A 22,518-nucleotide genomic window follows, 5' to 3' on the forward strand; every position below is an offset into this window, starting at 1 on the left:
GGGATTACCTCGAAGGTGAGCTTTATTAATTAGTATTTGTAATTAGAAATCCGACAAGATTGTTAATTCTCTTGCTCGAAATCGAGATAATTTAAATTGACTCACAGATTGCGTTAAATCGTAATTACACGCGGGATGAATTTTTTCTGAGTAACATTACCATTTGAAAAATTTTCATTTGTTTTGATTAGAGAAAAGATTTATTTGCAACGTCGAGAAAAAGGAAAATGGAATATTCTTAGAGTGAATGCATTCCGAAAAATTTTTCCTGCGTGAAAAATATCATGCTTATTTTTTTTAAATAATAAAACTTCTTTACTCAAATCGACATTAATGCACGAATCTAATCGGAGAAATGGCACTTTTCTGTTCCAGAAACGAAAGCAGAATGTGGCTACCCTGATCGGCGGATTGGTGAGTCAAAACAAGAAATATATTGATAATAGAAAGACAAAAAGTCTTTCGATATAGTGCATGTTTATCGAATCAATGTGATTTACTTTGCTGTAGTTGTAATATGTGTACGTGCCGTCAAATAAAAATCACACTACTCGAAACAATTGGAAAATCGCTTTTTCAAATAATAATATTAGTGATAATGCATGTTTTACATAAATTTGGCAAATAAATTTTCAAGTATTTTTCTCCCAATGTATATATATTTATTAATTGATTAACTTAGATTATTGATTGGTTGACGATTTTTGTAGGAAGAAATTTTGATTAATCAAACCCCAACACTATCTTGTAGATGCTTAAAATATTGAGTATACACTCTGAACATTGAAAATTTTGTAAAATTATTCAATTTTATTAAATGCGATCTTCCAAGTGTCTTGAGCAGTGCGCCAACGCGCAAAGAGATTGCGCCATAGAAATTGCGTCATAGAAAATGCGCAATCACATCACCCGCGTCATAGATCTTCCGCCGGTCGTTAATTTTCTCAATTTTCGTTCTCGCGTGAACTTAAATCGCGATTGCATTTCATAAAGTAGAGTTTGTATTTCGTTATTAAGTAAAATTCGATATCGTGCGGCACTTGCACGAAACGATCTAACGTGATTATATAAATTGCTTGCAAAATTAATTTTACGATCATTGAAAAATTTTTTGGTTTCAATTTTTTATTTAGAGTTAGAGTTTCCTAACGCGGGACACAATAGAGACAATGCTAGCGAGCGTTGATTCTTTGCGAAAAACGTGATGTACACAAGTCAAACATGCGAGCAGTTATTGGTTTATTTATGCGACGCGCAACAAGTTCCATCGTACATAGACTGACATTTCACGCGATAACATTTTTTTTCGCGTGAATTTTGAATAGAATTTTTATCTTTATTGTCACAATTTTCATAGTTTGATTTTTCACGCTCGCGTTCGCGATTATTAATTTGATAGATTTGAGAATTTCACCGGATCGTATTTGCGGAAGAGTCGCGAGTGAACTTCGCAGAAATATTGCGGAGTTGTTATCCGCAAAAGCATTGCGGAATTGTCTTCGCAAAAGTATTGCGAAGCTGTTATCCACAAAAATATTGCGGAATTGTCTTCGTAAAAGTATTGCGGAGTTGTTATCCGCAAAAACATTGCGGAATTGTCTTCGCAAAAGTATTGCGAAGCTGTTATCCACAAAAATATTGCGGAATTGTCTTCGTAAAAGTATTGCGGAGTTGTTATCCGCAAAAACATTGCGGAATTGTCTTCGCAAAAGTATTGCGAAGCTGTTATCCACAAAAATATTGCGGAATTGTCTTCGTAAAAGTATTGCGGAGTTGTTATCCGCAAAAACATTGCGGAATTGTCTTCGCAAAAGTATTGCGAAGCTGTTATCCACAAAAATATTGCGGAATTGTCTTCGTAAAAGTATTGCGGAGTTGTTATCCGCAAAAACATTGCGGAATTGTCTTCGCAAAAGTATTGCGAAGCTGTTATCCACAAAAATATTGCGGAATTGTCTTCGTAAAAGTATTGCGGAGTTGTTATCCGCAAAAACATTGCGGAATTGTCTTCGCAAAAGTATTGCGAAGCTGTTATCCACAAAAATATTGCGGAATTGTCTTCGTAAAAGTATTGCGGAGTTGTTATCCGCAAAAACATTGCGGAATTGTCTTCGCAAAAGTATTGCGGAACTGTTATCCGCAAGAATATTGCGGAGTTGTATTGCAGCCTACTACGCTGCACCATCGAAACGTTACATTAGGGCTATTCCGTGTTGTACGTGAGTATCTCACACAGATCACTTCACCCATACGTCGAACGCGATTTCGTCTTCCATTCGCGTCGCGTGTTCTTTTCGCTCGCAGATTCCGTTTTCTTCGTAAGCGATTCGCGTCGCGCGTATATCAAAGCGATACACTATAACTCGATCTGACCGTTGTTGAATTTGTCATACATACTCGTCGTTTATCCAAAAGGCCGACATTTCCTCGAAGACGCTGTTCGCGATATTTCATATGCAATTCGCAACTTGGAGTGTATCCCCTAAAAGAGACGGGATTTTTCGTGAAACCTCCGTTAGATTACCGCGGTCGGGAGTGAATTACAGGCGTCGCGGGACGCGAGGACCATTGCAGTGACAGGATGCAATGACAGGATGGCTGCTGGACTCTGGACATCGTGGGACGACGCGCAATGGTGAGCGCTCGATTTAGACGCACACATAGTAGACATAAAGTGTCACTTTACGTAGATTGCATGCACGTAGACGTAAATCGCATTGGGTCCGACGGGAAGTAAAGTAAGAATTGAAATTTGCAATTCGCCGGAGTTACGTAAGAATGATCCAACCAAAGAATTTAGCTCTGAAATTATTGAGTAGCTCAATTCTTAGAAAAATGTGCAAAAAAATGCGACTGACCAAAAATAAAAAAACTGTTTCTTAATTTATTTCAAACATTTATAAGGCTTGAATTTTTGTTTGGATTAAAAAGATGTAAATGGAGTATCCACTGATAAAAGCTAATAATTTTTTTAATTGGATCATTCTTGCAACAATAGCCAATTGAAATTTCGACTCGGCAGGCTTCCTTCTCGTCGGATTATTTCTTGATCTAGAGTATATTTTTGGATATCTTTTTATAGTTTTTTAAAGTAATTTTCGCGTTTGTAAAAGTGTATTTTTAAAAGTGATTTCAAGTGTGCGTATTTCGCTCTGCATCGTCTCTTGAATGACATTGCATGTTAATGTCACTCTACTCTCTCATCAACACGCCCAGAATTGAAAATAATTTGCTAAAAGTCCCAAAGTCGCGCCCATTATGTTAGTTACAACGTAGTATTATTTGGATTCTCGCGCATAGGCCGAAAAGCGGTCATGTTACTACAGGTTAGGTCATATAGTGTTAGTATGTAGAGCACATTCTGGGATAGTTTTTTAGAGTTTTTTAAAGTAACATTCGCGTTTGAAAAGGTGTATCTTCGAAAATTACGTCTAGTGTGCATATTTCACTCTGTATCATTTCCTGGATGAATGTTTTTGAAAGAACCGACAATTAACTAACAGTGACGATTTACGTTTACTGAGAAACGATGCGCCAAATAGAAAAATTTCAGTTCTCTAGATACCGGAAATGTAAAGGCATTTATGAATCCTAAGGTATGTTCGGGGAACTCGCTATTAGCGCTATTCAGCGCTACCGTGTCATTCTATCCTTGTTGTTTATCTAAAGAGCGATGAAGATAGAAGAAAGCAGTAGCGTTGGTAGCGTGCTCCCCGAACGCGCCCCTAGTATACACCGGTAAATAAAGATAACGTTTTCTACGTTTTAAATTGTTTTAATCGCTTCTACGTTATCGATGTTTAGCAAGTTTGTCGTCCATTCCAGCATCCCCTTAAGCTGGGATTCGAACCAAAGTAACCGAGTCTCCGCTAAACTATTAAGCGGGGTCTACAATAGAAGTGGTACTGTGGTAAATCGTACAAATTGACCAATCACGGTCGATTATTCTTGTCAAACTCGACTGATGTGTCAATGTACGATATCTACGATTTACGACTCTATGATTTCTATTGTTGACCCCGCTTTAAGCCGGGATTCGAAACGAGATATTTCCAATTTCCGCTCAACTTTTAAGCCGAGATTCAAACCGAAGTTTTTTGAGTCTCCGCTAAATTATTATGTCGCGATTCGAACCGATGTGTTCGAAGTCTCCGATATTATTCATATTATTATAAACTGCCAATTCCAATAAGATGAATTGTGGGCAGATAGTGCCCTTTGTGTCACCTTAATATCTTTAGTTGTTGCCGAGAAATGCGCGAGAGATACAATAGTAAGAGGCTGTCAGCGACGTCGAAAAGTATGCACGCTTTCATGGCTTATTTAACGAATCGTTGTTAATAGTATTATTAAAGTATTAGTATTATTAGTATTATTGTAAATTCTGAATTCCAATAGGATAAATTGAGGAGAACTTGGTTTTCTTTGAATCACATCGATATCTTTTGTGGTTGCCGAGAAATATGCAAAAAATATGAGCAGCATGTTTAAGCTTATATATTTATTCATTGTTTTATATTGTCTAGTTTCAAAATCTTTTTTCCTTGCAAAATTACGCAAACGCAGCGCGAGAAAGACGAGATTGATGAGAGATGATCTAGCTTTGCGATAAGTTTGCCGCTAGTTCGCTTCCTATGTCGCGGTCCGGTCATAAATGATGAGACAAGAATAGAGCGATTGGACGTTTGTCCTGTTCTAACTTACTATCATTGTATGGAAGTACAAGGGGCAAGAACTAAGCGCATTTTATCGTTACCACCGCGAAAATGCGTCTAACGAACGTAGTAAAGGCGCACCTTGTTAGATGGCGTCTCGAAAATGCGCCTAGCTGTGGCCACTAAAATCAAGCTGGTTGCCGCTCTTAAGTCCGTGTCACACTACGGATTGGAAATTGAGGATTGAGGATTGAAGATTAGATTTTGACGAATCAATGCACTTTGGTCTTGGCTTGCTTGGCTCCAATTGGTCAAGTTCCAATCTTCAATCCGCAATTCTCTATTTCCAGTCCGTAGTGTGACACGGGCTTTAGGCTTCTTTGTAGTAATATATACGAGCACTTCAGAATTAAATAAATTTTTCATTATGTATTTTTTTATTGTGTGTGTACAAACATCAAATATTGTTTTATCATAAGCAATATATAAATTGTAGAATTGTATACAATGCCAAAGTATGTCGCATTAAATTAATATTTGAAGAGTGTACCGATCGGTCAGGTCGATGGTCAGTTATCACATATAAAGAGAAGGAGTGTTTCCTCTCTTAAATGCTACGATAGTATAGAGAATGAGATATATAGGTAGATAGAAAGAAAGAGGGAGAGAGAGAAAGAAAGAGAGATGAGAGGAAGTATTAAATATAAATGCTGTTGGAACGTAAATTTTTTAATGCGGAGCCATTTGTCATTGATATATTAAATTATCTTGGTATTTTATCTCACAATTGTAAAAATAAAAGAAATAATAAGATAGATATTTGATATTTGATAATAAGGTAGATATTTGATTACTTTGATATTTATTTCTGCCATCTCTTCAATTTAATGTCTATCTCATGGTTGATATATATTTAATACATACATAGTACATATGTAGTACATACGTAACCCTAACAGCACAGATATCCATGGGACATCCAGAGAACATCCTGAGGAAGTCCTGAAGACATTTCTTCGTTCTCAGGACGTCCTAAGGATGTCCTCAGGAAATCTTGTGCTGTCTGGGAAGTAAAAACCATGATTTCTGACACGTCGTAACTTGGTTAGTTAGAACAATGAAATTAACGTATACTATTTTATATTTTATTCACATCTAATATAACTATTGTAAATTTATAATACGAAATTATAAACTTGTGATATATGTAAAACTAGACTATGTGTACGGGAATATGTGTACGTAAAAAAGATTCAAAATTGCTCGAGGCAAATGAACGGGTTATCAAACCGTTTAATTTTCATATAGATTCGCGGAGTAACTTTAATAACTGAATTCAACTTTGAATCTGTGAGATTCATTTGCAGGAAGGGTTTTTCACAAAATCGACTATAAGTATATTCTTCAGTTTCGTCAATTTTCGGTTTATATTATATGGTATATGCATATACATGAATTAAATCTTAAATAAAATTTGCATTAAAGTAAATTCCACGCTTAAAGTTAATCGAAAACGAGGCTTGCGTGTTAGCTATATAACGTTGTTAGTCATATAACTTCATTGAAATTCAAAATCCCTTAATTACAATGTCTAATTGTCGCGCAATCAGCGTGCTTTCTATAGAATTTTCTTGAATAAAAAAATGGGATCCAAATTTTATTCAAAATTTCTTCTTAAGAGTTCATATGGTAGGAAACTGAATAACCAACGCGTCGCGACGTGAGTGTCTGTGACGCACATATTTCTTTCACGCTCTCGTCGTAATTCGCTTAAGTACAGTTTGTACTAGTACCCGAAATAAAGGATATGAATCGTTAAATAAAAATTTGAGTATCACGTTTAATGTGTCCACGTACGACGCTCTTGTCGCGTGTAATTGACTCATTAAAGACGCACTTTTAAGCAAGCAATATATTCAAGATTGCGAGATATTTGCAACGGAAATTATATTACGTACATGTAATATATTATACATAATTGAATCCTTCATCTTAAAAAGGGCCCAAAAAATATTTGAAAATAGATTTCCGTATTTATGTATAGAAGATATTTCAGTTATTGTAGTAGAAACAGAGTAAAAAATACAACGAATATAATAAAAAGCTGATAAAAGTTTTATGGCTGGGAGTTATTGCTATCGAATATTTCTCATGTTCCCTAAAAAATAAGAATCGAATAATCTGTCCTTTCTAAGATGACTGATTTAATCGTACGTTGCAAAATCTTACACAATAATCACTTTATTACCTTAACGACAAGTGTTAAATATTAAAAATAGACCGGTGGTTATCCTTTATTCGGAACGTCTTACATATTGCGTAAATGCTCGGAAAGGAATCTATAAGCTGCAGTAAGTGAAGTCATGGACGATCGAGAAGAGAGTCAATGAGGTTTTTTGTTTTATTTACATCCTAAATTGAATCTTAATTGTCGTCACCTCTGTGGAGATGACGATCGTTAGCAGTTGCGTGGAATCTGAAAAAAAAAATTTAGTAGTTTCGAGTCCCGATTTATTCCCGCGCGACCCTTCTGGAGTCTAGAAGCTGCGGAACAGGCTTTACTAAGCGTTGTTCCGAATAATCTTAGTCGCGAATTGTCATCCCTAATAAATCCTAAGTAGGCTCGGAATAAAATTTGCTTTCCCGAACTCCGACGAACGTGATCCGCTGGAACTGTCAGGCACACCGAATTTTGATGCACTATTTGCTTTGAAGTTTCGCAGACTTTGGTGTTCTTTCACAAGATAACTCACGTAAGTTCGACGACTCACTAGTTAGTTTACCAGCGCGATTATGACGCTTATCACGCATCGACCTCGTAAGGTCCTTTTTGCGTCAGTTCTTTTTTTTTGATGAGGTATTATCGACATCTCGTTTGTTTTTGCGTATTAAAAAGGAGGAAGATGAGATCACAACTGTTCGGATTCGAAGGCCGAGTTATCTATACCGTTTATCATTTCGGCTTTCTGCATGCTCTTCGGCGTGTCTACGATTCGGGAATTCAAGGTCTTCGAACTGTGATCTGCCGTGTCCTCGTTCTTGTGGTTGGTCGTAGCCTCCAGGTCCTTCTGTTCCCTCAGCAAACGATCCTTTCGATGCTCCGTATACAACCATCTGGTTGAACATACACGCAACCGTTACAGGAATGCGAACTTTGTTTGAACAATCAAAAGAAGAATTAGACATGCGGATGTTTACGATATATGAAGAATATTTCTCGCGAGTTAAAAACACGCGACAAAGTCGACAAACATGATTTTAATCTTACTGTTTTGTAGGATGCGACACGTCCAATTTGACGTTATTTGCTGTGAAATTTTAAAGACTTAGACAATACGTTATTCTCACGCTGTTGCGCTTAAAATTGATGACTTGCTTCGTGTATGTAGAGATTGTCTCGTTGGCTTTGACTTATTCAACGTGTTTGTCGAATATATAATTTTCTCTTCTGAATTAATTCATATCCCCCGGCTACTGCTAAAATAAAAAATAGAGCTAAGTTCTTAGCGAATACTCACAAGAATGCGAACACGGCGGGCATAGTCATGCATCCTCCGGCGATGAAGAACGTCCCCGGAAATGTGTTCATGGTCGCCGCGTAAATGGCGCTGTACATTGGCCCATAAATGAGTGGCATCAGGGACTCGCACACGCCGAACAGCGAATTCACCTTACCTACGGGATTACATAATCCGCATCTTAGGTTATGAAACGCAACAAATCGACGAATAAAAACTGCGTCGTAGAATGTTTCTCTCTGGCGCACGTATGCGCGTGCGGATCGTTAGCGCCGGGCAGGAAGCCCTCGTTAGGCCCAGTTCGCGACGCAGGAAAAATTAGCACCGACGCCACGATCACGGTAATTTGGCGCCGAAATTATCCGATTTACGCGGTTACGGCAAGCGATGCGAAAGTGAAAAAGACCGTGTCCGGTCCGCAGTCCAAAACACTTCAAAATGCCAACGGGACGGTTCAGTGTAATAAGTCGTAATAGAACTCATTCTAAAGACGACCGTTTATCTAACGTACTTTTTCATCCAGCTTTTAAGTGTGAGAAATATATTCCGTGGATCCGGTTCACTTAACATTACTGACTGAACAGAATTTTTTCATTCACTTTTAAAGAGAGAGCATTTTCCCGCTTTGGGGGTTGAACGACTCCGAGAGGCTCTTGGCAAAATGCTTCTACACATGGAAAAATATTTAGATATGTATTCAAGTAAATGTTACTCATTTCAAATGTTTCATAAGTTTATATATCCGCAAATCTATTACAAGTCTTTATCATTAAGTTATTTTTCAATCAAGAATATTAAATTAAAAGAAAAATTTAGTTTATTTATTACATAGAGTTGAACTAACATTTTCTTCAGTAAAGTTTTACAATCTCCTTGCGAAAAGAATAAATTCCTTTTCTGAGTATATGATAATACACTTAAAAGAATAAAAGTAATCTAAATAATCTGGCAGTAGAGTGATATTTTTCTGTGTGTACATTTGTTTTTTTTCTCACTTCTCCTTTCTTTGCAGAATTATATACAATTTCGAAGTGACGTAAAAACGAGATTATCGGAGATAATAGCGTGTTTCACTTTTATTTTAATTTGAGGTCCCTTACCTAGTTCATCCGTAGGCACGAGCTTAGAGGCTATCGATCGCATAGCAATAATGGATGTTCCGTTCACAATCTCCACGATAGCGGCTGAAACGTATAATTAATCCATTGTTAAAAATATTTATGGAAACCGGTACTGTGCACGATAATTCGGTACACATGTAGCCGTTACCCAGACGTGTTAGACGTTTTAGAAAGACTGACCTACGTAGGCCATCCAGTCCGTAACGGCGAATGCGTACACGAAACTTGCTAAGATTTTACTCATACAGCTCATTATACCCACGATCGCGTCATCTATCTTGAGGATGTGACTGAAGATGCCGACGGAGACCGCGGTTCCTGAGTATCAGCAGAAAAATTCTCTTAATTCTTTCGCACAACAAACGTAACAATCATGATTAAGCAGCGAACGAAGGAGGAGTGTGTGTATGAATGAGGATTAGCGTGAGGAAAAGCGCTGATAGCTCTGAAGATTAGGAGTGCGGGTTGGCTAAATGAAAACGCAAAGATGCGAGAGAAACTGAATTGTGCGCTAAAATTGAGTGAATTGAGTGAGAAGATAGAAAGTCTTTGCGACACCGTACGTCGTACGTATGGTGGGTGCAAAATTTTTGCGTTGCCAGACGAAGCCGTGAGTTGTCATGACGATTTTCATATTGCGCGCACATTATCATTTATCATATAAACAATTTGAGGCAGCGCCAACGTTTTTGAAACACGCTGTTGCTGTGTGTATGTATGTCTTAATATTATTTTAGAATAGTCGCGCATCGTTATTTGCTGCACACTGACGTTAACGTATTTGTTACCCACTAAGACTAACATGCACAATTGAATTTCCTCAAGATAATCTCTGTCTTCTACAATTCATCGGAACCGAAGTAATAATCACGTTAATTCTGCTTAGCAAGGATATTTATTCTTATATAAGATACGTTGCCCGTTACTCTTTCTTTGCACAAAGAGCTTTGATTATACCGATCAATGTAGTATTACCAGTAACAAAAATAACTGATGTTTTTGATCTGCGAAAAAACAGACAGTTAGTCGACGGAGATTACTATTTTCGAATGATCACATGATATTATGTGCACGTGTGGCGATGGACGGAAGATCTATACGGAGAGAAGATATTATAATTTCTTTTCATATAAATTCTTTTCAATTTTACTACGTTTTTTGTAGTTTAGGAATAGACCGTCAGCAAGGCCTATCTAAGGTGGGAAATTTCGCTAGAATCATAACAGGTGTCTTAATAGCAGATTTCAGTTACTAAAATATAAGTAGCACATGTGAAGTGAAAGGAGATGGTGTGAATTACTGCAGAATGCAGTAGCGACTTGTTCCACGGTCATAAAATCCTATAGTATCAATCCTATAGTAATTTTCACTATAAAATTTTCTTCGTATGTATTTGTATTTCGTGGTCGATGATGAGATTAATGAGGAATCGTAAAGCTTTATTACGTGCAAAATATCGCGGATTTCCAGCTATTGTGTTAACGCGCGTGCATGTCTGTGAACTTGTTCTCATATATTGTTAATTTGCAACATTTTTGTTTGAAGCGATCTTCTTACCGATCAGATTAGTTACCATGCCAAATGTGGAGAACATGCTGAATTTCACTTCGTTCCAGTTGTATCGGTACCGCATGTAAAGATACAGAACCGCCATTTCGCCTGAAAGAATAAAGAAACAGCAAATTTAACCTCTTCATCGCGTTGTCACAGTTGCTTTTTTAAAACGCGCCTCGACCTAAACATGCCGTTGATATCGACAGTAAATAGAATGGATATTTATCGACAAAAATTTATGGAAAAAAATTTATGGAAAAAAATCACGTCATTATTGTGTAGTCATAAGAAATGTATGAATCTGATCCGACTTTTTGTTGAGTAATCCTCTAGCTTGTAGCTCGGTCAATTCTTTTATTTAGCATTTGTGATACTCGACGAGCTCACCCGTTAACGCTATATACGAATAGAACGTTACACAATTCTAATGACTTCTCGGAATCTCGATTTAATTAAGTTTCCCCCGAGCCATTGTTGGCACTTTTCACACGAGTCCGATTTATGGTAGGTCCGCCATTATGTTATCCATTATTGGATACTTGTGGGATCCGCTTGCTGTTATTGAAGTAGATGGTATTAAGCAAACGCAATTGTTGGTATGAACTTAGGTGATAGCCATGACTGTTACACATAAGAGCGAGAATCGCTTTATAAATATTACAATTGATATTGAAAATTTAATATGAATTTTATATGAATTTTGTATGAGTGTTTAGTCGAATATTTGAAGCGGATTTAAAAAATTCTGGAACTTTGGCTCTGCGAGCCAATCTGTGCTTTCACCTGCAGTCCCTAACTGCGGATTTGTATTCTGTCTCTGTAACGTAAAAATGTACAGCTTATCGGTTATAGTCGATAGTGATGACAGTGATAGTTGAATCATTGTTGATTTGCTAAAATACGGTATTTCTCGCAAGGCCTTACTGCCGCGATAATATTTTACAAATGCTGTCAAGCGCGACGGTTTAGCGTTTTCTTTCCAATTACAAACGATTTTCGAGCGATTGCATAGACAAGCGATTAGACCAACAATTACTTCCTGTAGCAGTACCGAGTTAACTGCGAAGGAAGGTCAAATGCAATGCCGGTATTATGTAAATGTAAAATGCTCTTTTGCAAAATCCAACGATTTATCGAGATGTACGACTACTCGAGGTGTCGACCATCTGTAATCTTCGTTTGAGCGCGATTCTTTCGAGGAAAAAACGCGTACGTGCATATTTATTGAATTTCTAGTCAAGTTTAATCGGCAGTTCTTATAATTTGCAAACTTCACTAGAATTTGCTAGAATTTGCAGACTTCGTAATAACTTCTGCTGAAATCTATCAGTCTACTTCTCGCGGGCGCGATATTCGCGACTTGCCACTCTTCGCAAGATTATAATGAAAATATACCTACGACATGTGACACAGTCGGACTTTCACCACGCAATTCTGACGTTCAAAGATCTGAAATTATATCGCAGTACCTATAACCGCGTTCGAACGAAGTATAAGTATATAGTGCCAGAGATTGCATGCAAATAAGTATGCGATTTGGTGCGCGCTATGTGTCTATGTGTCAACTATACATCGCGACGTCCCGGTGAACGTTAGAAATTTCGGCATCATGGAAAACTTTGTAAGAGAATTTCTAACACAACACAATTGACAGCTTATATAGCACGTTTATATAAAAAATTGATAGAAGGCGGATAAATGCACAGTATATATGAACACAATCGATTTTTTAAATTTGACACGTTTTTGTGGATATCTCGCGATTGTATTCGACCATGTAAATACCTTCGGGAAAAGACAAGGATTTCTAGGCATTTTTAAATGCTTATCCGAGCAAACACGGTCCGTTGAATCTAGCTGCCGCTGCTCGCTGTCATTGGTACAACATCAGTTGGTATCTAGCAGCAAGAGAAATGACGAATTGAATCAGACAAGCCTCGGAAAATCGAGTGAGCCTCCTACCAAGTGTTCACACCATGATTTTAATGCTATTCTTGTTCGAAGGCATTAGACCTAAGTTACCGGGATCCGATAAGCACCGGTCGCGCTCGGCCGTGCTACAAAAATAGGTTGGCCGGATAAGGGTTAATTACGCGATTCTTGGACATGGACGCGTGGCCGATGACGACAACGAAAGAGTTAAGAAAAGTATGTTCTTACGGGGCCGTACAGGTATATCGCGTTACGGCATTCAAAATCAGGAAGACGCCCATTACACGGAATTGTTATAAGCGTGACGACTGCCCGCGTCACTTAGCAGCTGAGATAATTCGTACTAATGCGTACCCAGACATTGTAATGACGGGCTACCTATATAATTAAATTGTGACAAGAGCATCCGCGAAATGTGCTGAAATTGTGCTTCGCTGTACGAGCGCGCACGATCGTATTAGAGTCGCGATAGCGCGCCGTAACAAATGCGCACTAATTGAAAAATTGAATGATTTGAGTGGTCGCGTGCTTGGAAAAGCTGCTGGCTGAGACTAAAGCTACCGTGGCTACTGATGCTGTTCGATATCGATATCGAATCGTTCAGGAACGTTGCCGTGTATCGATGAATCCTCAACGTCCGTTTTGTTCCCTGTCGGTCATTGTATCCGATATATTCGTGATTATTTTATTGACATCCAACAAGGCATACTTGTATATTATTCGTTTTTAACCACCATTTATTAAAGCGTTTCAAAACAACCGTTTCAAAGCCGTGCGATATTAAAATTTATCGACATAAAATTTATCTGCGTGATTAGAGATACTATTCAAGTGTTTACGTTGATACGTTGCATATCGAAACTACTCAATATTCCAGTTAAGAATAGTTTTCCGATGATACAATCTTTCGCACCTGCTTCACAAGTTTTTCTACTGTGTATCCAGCATTATATATTATATATACACCATTATATATTATATATACACCTCTGTCGAAGACTGTCTTGCGCGTCAAGGAAGTCTACTTTTTTGTATTTATGCAAATTTATGTATCTGTGCACATTAATGTCTATTGTTTTCATTGCCTTTGACAGATCAGACACGCGAACTTTCGATCGTTACAAAGAAGACGACGTCAAGTTGTTTCACGTGAAGATGGAATTTCCTTTTCTTTCGCTCATGGCGACAGCATGAAAATGTTTGTCGCCATCGTTTTCCTGATTGACCTACCAATCGCTTAATGTGAATTTATGAATGTTTCTCGACGATAAACTTTCAACGCTCGATGCAACGTATTTCGTTATGCACGACGCGAATATTCATACTAACACGTGCAACAAACATCGTCTATCTCTATACGTTGCACTTTTACAAATTTCACTGATGCATGTTTATTTGCCGATACTCGAAGAGAATATATGAGTTACACATGGAAGAGGTACCACCAGCACACGTCGAAGTAATGCCGCGCTCGCGCTGGATTAACACATGTCTAGTTTTGCACATGTCTTTCCTCACTTTCCCCTCATATACGACATATTTACACCGTCGGCGCAAGTAATTACCGATGGGAATGCGTACAGTTATTGCAACGCAAGATTAACGAGAGTTACGACAGGTTTTTACTGTGTCGCGGATGCACAAAGTGATGGATATTTTATATTCAGCTACCAGAGAGCTGTCTCTCAGCGGCTTTTCTCGTTTAATTCAATCGAAACAGAAATCTTTCGAGGCGTACTAATAAAGATATCAAAAGACACGATTGAGTAATTAATGCTTGACAAAAATGACGTTCAGAAAATGTCTCAAACTACAGATGCAAGTGCTTCGCGGTAAAAGTGAAAGATCATCCGTCCTCTTGGATGCCGTTTCACTTGACGTTTCAGTTTTATCGTTCTAAGTGACGCGACTCAAAATGACACTTGACGTTTTGGTCACGAAGACATTGTGTATCGTCAAAAGGATGAGACGCATGGCGCCATGTGTATGATCAGCTCATCGTCTCGCTTAGTCCTTAATTATCCTGTTGGTTTTTTTGATTGAATAATCTTGCGTTGTCAAAGCGAGAAGGCGACAACGAGGAGAGAAGTATATTTATAAAAATAAAAGATTCTCGCGTTCGGACAACTCACCGTAAAGGGGTCCGATGACGACCATAACAATGACCATGAGCACGATGGCTCTCTTCTGACGGTTGTTGGCCCCTTTCTTGAACGCCACGCGAAACGTCTCCTCAATGTGCCGTAACGAGAAGAAGTCCATGACGAAGGCGCAGACCGAGATCCGCTTAGGTTTGCTCGGCAGGGCCTTCTTCCGCGCGCGTTCCGCGAGTACTCGTGGCGGCTCCTTGATGACCACCAGGCCGTACACAAAGCTCAGGATGTAACACACGCTGGTGATGCTGAAGACACCGTAGAAACCGAGCTTCGTGTAGAGTATCCCGGATAGGGCCATGCCGATCGGCACGCCGAACGACAGGAAAACGTTGGCCGCACCGATTCTGAGCGTCCTCGACTCCACGGACGTGATATCCGCTATGTAGCTGAAGATGCCCATGAACATGGTGGACCAGCCACCGGCCAAGGCTGGCCACAGCGCCTCTAACACGACCGCCTCCATGGGTAGTTCGTAGAACCAGTAGGTGCAGCAGATGAGGGTGACGCTGCTGAAGAACTCGCCAATGATCGGCAATAGCATGCAGGGCTTCCTCAGGCCGGTGCGATCGCTCCACGCACCCATGAACAGAATGAGGATGGTCGGCAAGGCGCTTTGCAGCGGAGTCTTCCAGGTCTGCATACGTGCTACCAGCTGTTGAACGGCGGTCTCCTCGGCCTCATAGCCGGTAGTGTTCCTGGCGGACAACGCGGAGCACACTTCGTCCGGGTAGGCCAGGTTCACACGGCACGCCTTTTCGAGAATGAGATTCTGCACGGCCAAAGAGGACAGCACGCTCGGTATCACGTAGCATGCGACCATCGGCTCGACGGTGATATTGCTGGTGAGGAAGGACCATTTTTGCCGTACGCTCATGGACTTCCAGGTAACGGCGCAGTCGGACTTCTCAGCGACGGGGTTCGCTTGCTTTTTCTCGGGTGTGACCCCAGCAGGCGCACCTTTCGTCGTCGTGATCTCGGACATATCTTTGTTTCGTCGAAGGGAGGTGGGTCACTCTACGTCTGGGTACAGGGGGACAAGCGGAATCATATATACGCGCACGAGGGTCTCCGGTTACTCGAACGTTTACACTCGGGAGATTCAAGATCCCACGCGCTGCTCGGCTCGGCGCGGCGCGACTCTGCGAACGACTCTCTCGATGGCCTCCGGAAGTCGACCGCGGATTTCGGTCGGTTGTCGTTTCGCGCGCGCGGAGAGAAATCGCACGGTGGTCCCGCGACTCCCGGCTAATGCACCATCGTGCATTACGAGACGTTCCTCTCCTTCCCTTCGCGCCGGTCACCGCCTGCACCAGTGCGTCCAGCGGTACCACCTCCTCTTCTTCCCGTCTTCGGGGCTGGCTAGCACTCGCTGCCGCCGAGTCCGTTCTCCTGGCTTTAGCCTCCGGCGCCGCTTCTGCAGCGCACGAGATCCGCTTTGGCGTACATCCACCTAGGCACTAAACTGCACGCGGTGTTGTGCCCCTCGGCAACATCGTCGACGTCGTTGTCTCGCGCGCGCGGGCCTAATCGGTTCCTACGGTACAATTCGCGACACGCGGCTAATATTCAACGACCACTCCGCGACCACCGCCGCGGCCGTCGCGTCGCGTCGCTTCCGATTCCGACTGCTCGCGCACCGCGGGATTTTTCGGGTCAAGGTCAGCCTACGACGACGTTCGTGCTTGCGGTGTCCGAGGCCAGGGGTCTTCCCACCGTGCCTTCTCGCCGCGGGTCTCTATTCTCCTGCGACGATCGCTTTGCTCTTAATCATCCTCTCTTTTCGACGCGTCAAAAGCATCGCACTGAAAGCACGGCGACCTTACCTTGACTCGCGGATGTTCCGCGATGGAGCATAACGAGCTCGGTACGCGTCAGCTCTCTCAAAACGACGCCGCGCCGTGTCGCACCTCTAACTCGATCGCGGCATCGGTGACATATCGGCGAATGGACGACGCGTGATGATTATCGTGTTCATCTTCCTGCCTACGGAGTACTTGTTCTTGCGTCGACGGATAATGATCTTCTTCGGCTTCATATATCTCACGATTCGACGGTACATTGTTCCTCCTCGTCAGTAGTGATTGATTTCCGCCAACTACGTCGAAGGATATAGAAAGCGTCGTGCAACGCGTTGAGTAACGCGCCGTGATCCGTCCAAGAGTCGTCGAGAGAAAGAAAGAGAGAGAAAGAGAGAGAGAGAGAGAGGGAGGGAGAGAGAGAGAGCGCCCGCGCGCGCGAGGTCTCTCCTCTCGGTGCGAACGTCCTCGGGCTCAGATGATGCCAACTTTCAATTCGCGAGCGGCTACTGATGAAACCGCGTGATCACCTGGTGTAAGATTTGTTGCGTAAGCTTTCTTCACTGCACGGATCCATCCGAATGACCGGGCGCGCGATCCTGGATCTCCTCTGTCACGTCGCTCGCGTCCTGCTAGTCGCATCAGGCGAACTCCATCGGTGTAGCCGTTAACTTTGGCACTACCCGGAGGTGTTCTCTCCCTTGACGAAGGGTAGCGCGCGAACCTGACACGCGGAGACGAGCATTTTCGGTCCGCCTGGCGGGAGCACGTCGCTTTCTAACGAAAGACGCGAAAGAGATTCGTTATTTTCAGCGGGGAGACAGTCGCGGGTGAGACGCGGCCGACGCTGCACCGGCGGTCGCGACCGACGTCGACGATGTCGAACGGATGGCAACCGAGTGTAAACAGGGAGCGTCGTCGAATCGCTGTCGCGCGTAACTCGACGAGGCGCTGTTAAATGTGACAATTCGTTGATAAAGTAATCGCACGACGCGCACGGTCCCGGCGTTCTCTACTATAGTCGGAGCCTATTTTAGACAGGGCCGTCCACCTAAGTGCGATTATCCGCGACGGTGAATTCGAAAGTTATCTCCGTACGAGTCAACTCCGCCCGCTCGTCACGAGCTGTCAATTGCATTATCGCACGTCACGCGCGTCTCGCAATTTTGCGCGACTCGCCGTGCCACCTCGCCGATATCGCGCGCAATTCTCTCGCGAAATTGTTGCCACAATCGGCGCGTTTGTCGAGCGACGTCCCGATACCTCGGCCCCGATCCAAGAGTCGACGGGATGGACCGTGCGAAAATCGATCGCCGAGTCCACGGCGACGGAACGCGGAGCCGCGAGATCGGCGAGAATCCGCAAGGTCGCGTCCTAGCGTCTAAAGACACCTAGAGGCGGCCCTGGCTCTTAAGTCGATCATATGACGTCGTCAAGTGAGTAATGCTCGCAATTCCAGCGATGCTTATAAAATATTCGATGCAGAGCTGTAACGGCATCTCTGTCTTGATGTTCGACCGACGAGGGTGCATCGGTGGTCGGCATTGCCCAAGAGCCATCTGGCCGATTCCGATCCGCTTTGGCGATCGTGGCGCGGCGGAGTCGCGATTCTGCCGCGGTGATCAGCCGGTGATCATCCACTATGATCGACAACGTCGCGAGATCTATCGATATGTTGTAACGAAGCCATCGCTGTTACACCAGCAAGAGCCTCGCTGCGTTTTCCATTCTATTCTCGTCCGACTAAAGGATCGTCTACAATGCGATCACGGTTACCGCTTCAGTTAGTCGCGGCACTGTCCCGCGAATCGATTATGTATCTGCTTCTTTTGCGTAAACTCGTGAAAAATGTCAAGTTTCATCGACGTATTTGATCGAGCTTTTTATTTCTCATGAGTTTGCGCGAAAAAAATAGACATGCAGTCAATTCACAGACCGGCTGCGACTTTGAAATGTAACTGCGAACTATCCCCAAATCTCTGAGATCGAGGATAGCGGCGATTTGTAACACTAACCGTGGAGTCAGTCAATAATCGATTCCGCATTCAGCGCGTGAAGCCACTTTCGATTTTTTTCCGCTTGTCTATCGAATTAATCGGACAGAAACGATTTCTCTTATGTTTGTTTTTCTACGACGCGAACGCTTCTGGCCTTGTTCGTGGTATGTTTCGTTGATTTTTGCAGACCGTTCCAATTTCGGCTTACGCTTGGTTTACGTTTCGGTTTACGCTCACTGACGATAATGTGACTGGCATATTCTTTTTCTTAATGTTGTGCGTTCTTATGTATCTCGGATAATCATACGATTATCTGACGAGTGCAATTAAGATGTGGAATGTAATTCTATGGAAAGCGATTCGTTTTAGCGGGAAATTATTATCTCGAACGAGGGAGGAAGTACGAAAGGAGAGAGTGGCGGTTTCTTTTACGCTGCAATTAAAACAAAAAATGCTGTTTATTATTATTCATTATGATATCCTTGAATACTTTCAAGATTATTTGCGTTTGCGTAGATGCTGATTTACTCAATGACGGATCGGATTTGTCGCGATTATACCGACTGCCTATGCGGCATATCATTTGTCGCTTGTTCGAGACAATGAGACATGCGATTGTCTAGAGATTTCAATCGCTTTATTTCGACAGATTTTTTACAAGTATTTTTAGAAAAAACGAATTTTGTTCGCGATAATTTGCCATGCGATACGACACGCTTCAACAGATGCAGCGGTTCTTGCCGGATCGATTAACTTCGACCGTGTGTTTAAATTCATATTACAACGTAGGAGTGATGTTTAATCGAGCTAATGAATGACGAGCACTTCGTAATCCTTGAACGATAATTCCTCGCCGTCGTAGGGAATGTACAGACATCCATGACTCGTTTGTACCTGAAGAAACATTTCACGAAATCAATATTTTTAGGAAGTTACACATTATGCAATTTTATATAACAACACACCAGACCGCATAGAATATCTCGTGAGAATATATTTTATGCGACGGGAATGCAGAATTCACGAATCATGCGGTGGCAGTTTCACGAACATGATGTATTTCAAAGATTTTAAGATAACATGTTGCATTTTAGATATTTAATATGTACACGTGCGTACAATGCACCGGCGAACTATAATAATAAACAACTGCCGAAAAGACCGACCTTGCCAATTGTTTGAGATCCGCTATGGAGGACACGGCCAATGTACAGAGGTTCTCCGTCTGAGGTTTGACCGCCGACTACCGCGTCTAGTGGTACTTGACCGTTACTGGCAAATTCCCATGCGAATTCGCCTTGGCAGAGGACCTGGTATTACCATGATATCGTTATTAATTAATAACCGCAACGGCACATTGTTACATTTGCTGTCTGGTTAGTGAAAATGATCAAATAACATTTTATTCTCGAATGACCATATGAAAGGTTTTGCAAAATTAACACAAGATTAACATCAAGATGATTTTATCATCCTGGTTATGAACCAGGATGATCAAACGAAATCTTTCCAATATTACACGCTCAATATATTCCGTTGTATATTGTATACTTGTCGAACGGATTGAACTTTCCATTTGATTTTATCTCCGATGTGAAACAGAGAATATTATAAATTTCGCGCGTGGCTTGAGAATTCGACCGAGAACCGTATCTGGTTCAACTCAATGGTCACTTTCGACAGGAAACTGATATCATCAGATTAGATTAAGACTGAGAAAAAGCATGATAAATTGACCTCCTTCTCTTTAGTGCATTTATAACCGCATAACTCTTCAATTATAAAACTTGTTTTTAATTTAACTTAGATATAATTAATCCTAACTTAGATATGATTAATCCTACTGATCTTTTCAGTCTTCTAGTGTGTACAATATCGTAGTTGTGACGCGTTACGTAATTTAAGAAAACTGTATACAATCATGTCTAACCGTTATTACAGTATCGGAGGAAATCGCTAATGACTATCGAGCGGACGTTGAATCGAGAGTTTTGCTTTGGCAAATTGATCTGTAAATTAGCTGGTAAAGAAAATTGACCATGTCGTGATTTCTGTGCAGGAATCACGGATTGAAAACGATATAATTCCAGTGATTGCAATTTTCCACGCTACGGACATGGCAAAAATGCACTTTCTCTCAATTATCGCGTTTTCACGGTTACTAATAAGTGTAAAGATTGCTTCTATGCATCAGCGTCGGAAGACAATTTTATCGAAGTTACATTCATTTCAGTGAATCTAGGTGCTTGAAAGTATTAGATAATGAAGTGACGCAAAATTATACTCAGTGCATATAGTTACTCGAGGTTTTTCACGTGGAATATGAAAGATTTTACATTGATATTTTTCACTCACCTCATAATCGTGTTTGGGATGTTCCTCGCCTCCGTGACAAATGTAGGCGACACCCTTATCGGGAATCACTTTTGCTGGCACCATGTCACCATCATGGTAAGCTCTACCGACATAAATCGCACATCCGTCCGAATCACGGCCGCCTAAGACCGCGGTATCTGGCAACGACTGAGTGCTGGAGCGACTTACCCACCTGTAGGCTATAATTATGACAGATTATCAGTAATGCCGATATATTGTGCAAATTCACCTTTTCTAGGTGAATTGATTAAACTCCGGTTTTTCGATTCTGTCTCGTTGCATTCTAAAGAAAAATTTTGTTACTTTGAATTTAGTGGAATCTTCGCGTTAACATAAGACTTTTGCAATTTTTTTACTTTGTGTGTGTGATGTTTGAATACGGCTGCTTAATTATGATAGTTTCAGTTTCATTTAGACGCTATAAGTCGTATTCTACGAGATCTGAGTCATTTGAGAAAGGAATGAGGCATTTTATCAATATGCGTTACGTAACACATGTGGCGTTAACTGTAACGCTGATATCGCCAGCCGTTTCTTGTGATCGATATGAGATATATTTTCAATGGAACTCTGCAATCGATAATTTCATGCGAAACTTCGAGACAGTCACTACTGTATTAAATTCTTAAAATTAAAATAGCCAGTTAAATATAGCGTCGAGTTTCGCGCTTAATACGAAGAACAGATTTGACATACAACGGTTCTATATAAAATATGACCAAACAACACATTTTACTAGACACTTTGCCAGACAAACGCACGCACACACCTACGATGATTGTTTTAACATTGAAACGTCGTTAGACTTCATTCAGAGTTAAGGTTAACCGACGCAATATTTTTCACGACATCATTTTTGTTTGCAACATGTAAACGGAGATTAGGAAGAAAAAAGGTGAGATTTGAATTAAAGTTAATAGTAATGAAGAACAGACAGGACGATGGAAATGAGAGTGATATACGAGTACTTTAGTGTTAAAAAATCCATACACGTTTTCGTCTTCATGTAATTCTTTCTTGTGTAAAAAAAATTTGTGCACTAATAATCGATCTTGATAAGCCCACTTTTTTTTCAATTCTGGATTTTTATCGTTATAGAATGAATCTTTTGCATATATGTATTTTAGAAAGATAAATTTTTCCGTGATATTTCTCACTCACCTGGCATCTTGAAGAGATTGATTCAACACGTTTGCTGGCACCAAACTAGATGACGCTTATCATGCCATACGGTACGTTAAAAGCTTGTGTAATCTTATCTGTTGTTAATCTTCTTATTTGCTCACAAATTTCATCTATCTCTGTTATCTTCTGTTTCTCTCTCCCTCCTTCCCTCTCTCTCTCTCTTCCTCCTTCTGTCTCCGTCTCTCTCTCTCTCTCTCTCTCTCTCTCTCTCTCTCTCTCTCTCTCTCT

The 22,518-nt window shown here is 41.1% G+C and overlaps 2 protein-coding genes and 1 long non-coding RNA gene across 3 annotated transcripts in view; 1 reads left to right on the forward strand and 2 right to left on the reverse strand.

Moving 5' to 3' along the window:
• Positions 1-2,084: 2,084 nt before the first annotated feature.
• LOC116850261 overlaps positions 2,085-22,518 on the forward strand; it is a 108,353-nt gene continuing 87,919 nt past the window's right edge. The window contains exon 1 of the long non-coding RNA XR_004379293.1: positions 2,085-2,635. This is a non-coding gene — a long non-coding RNA (uncharacterized LOC116850261). The remainder of the gene's footprint in view (positions 2,636-22,518) is intronic.
• Positions 5,065-15,918, reverse strand: LOC116850259 (solute carrier family 46 member 3-like). Its single transcript, XM_032828309.1, has 6 exons — positions 14,913-15,918; positions 10,852-10,953; positions 9,475-9,612; positions 9,274-9,357; positions 8,174-8,330; positions 5,065-7,769 (listed from the first exon to the last, which is right to left on the reverse strand). Exons 1-6 carry the CDS (start codon positions 15,916-15,918, stop codon positions 7,565-7,567), a joined length of 1,692 nt encoding a protein of 563 aa, XP_032684200.1. The 3' UTR covers positions 5,065-7,564.
• Positions 19,345-22,420, reverse strand: LOC116850260. The gene is made up of 4 exons (XM_032828311.1): positions 22,267-22,420; positions 21,085-21,284; positions 19,896-20,039; positions 19,345-19,623 (listed from the first exon to the last, which is right to left on the reverse strand). The coding sequence occupies exons 1-4, from the start codon at positions 22,271-22,273 to the stop codon at positions 19,537-19,539; spliced, it is 438 nt and encodes a 145-aa protein (XP_032684202.1). The 5' UTR covers positions 22,274-22,420; the 3' UTR covers positions 19,345-19,536.

Source organism: Odontomachus brunneus, unplaced genomic scaffold (assembly GCF_010583005.1).
Source record: "Odontomachus brunneus isolate Ranch 3 - 2012 unplaced genomic scaffold, Obru_v1 Obru_scaffold_140, whole genome shotgun sequence".
Taxonomy (NCBI): Eukaryota; Metazoa; Arthropoda; class Insecta; order Hymenoptera; family Formicidae; genus Odontomachus; species Odontomachus brunneus.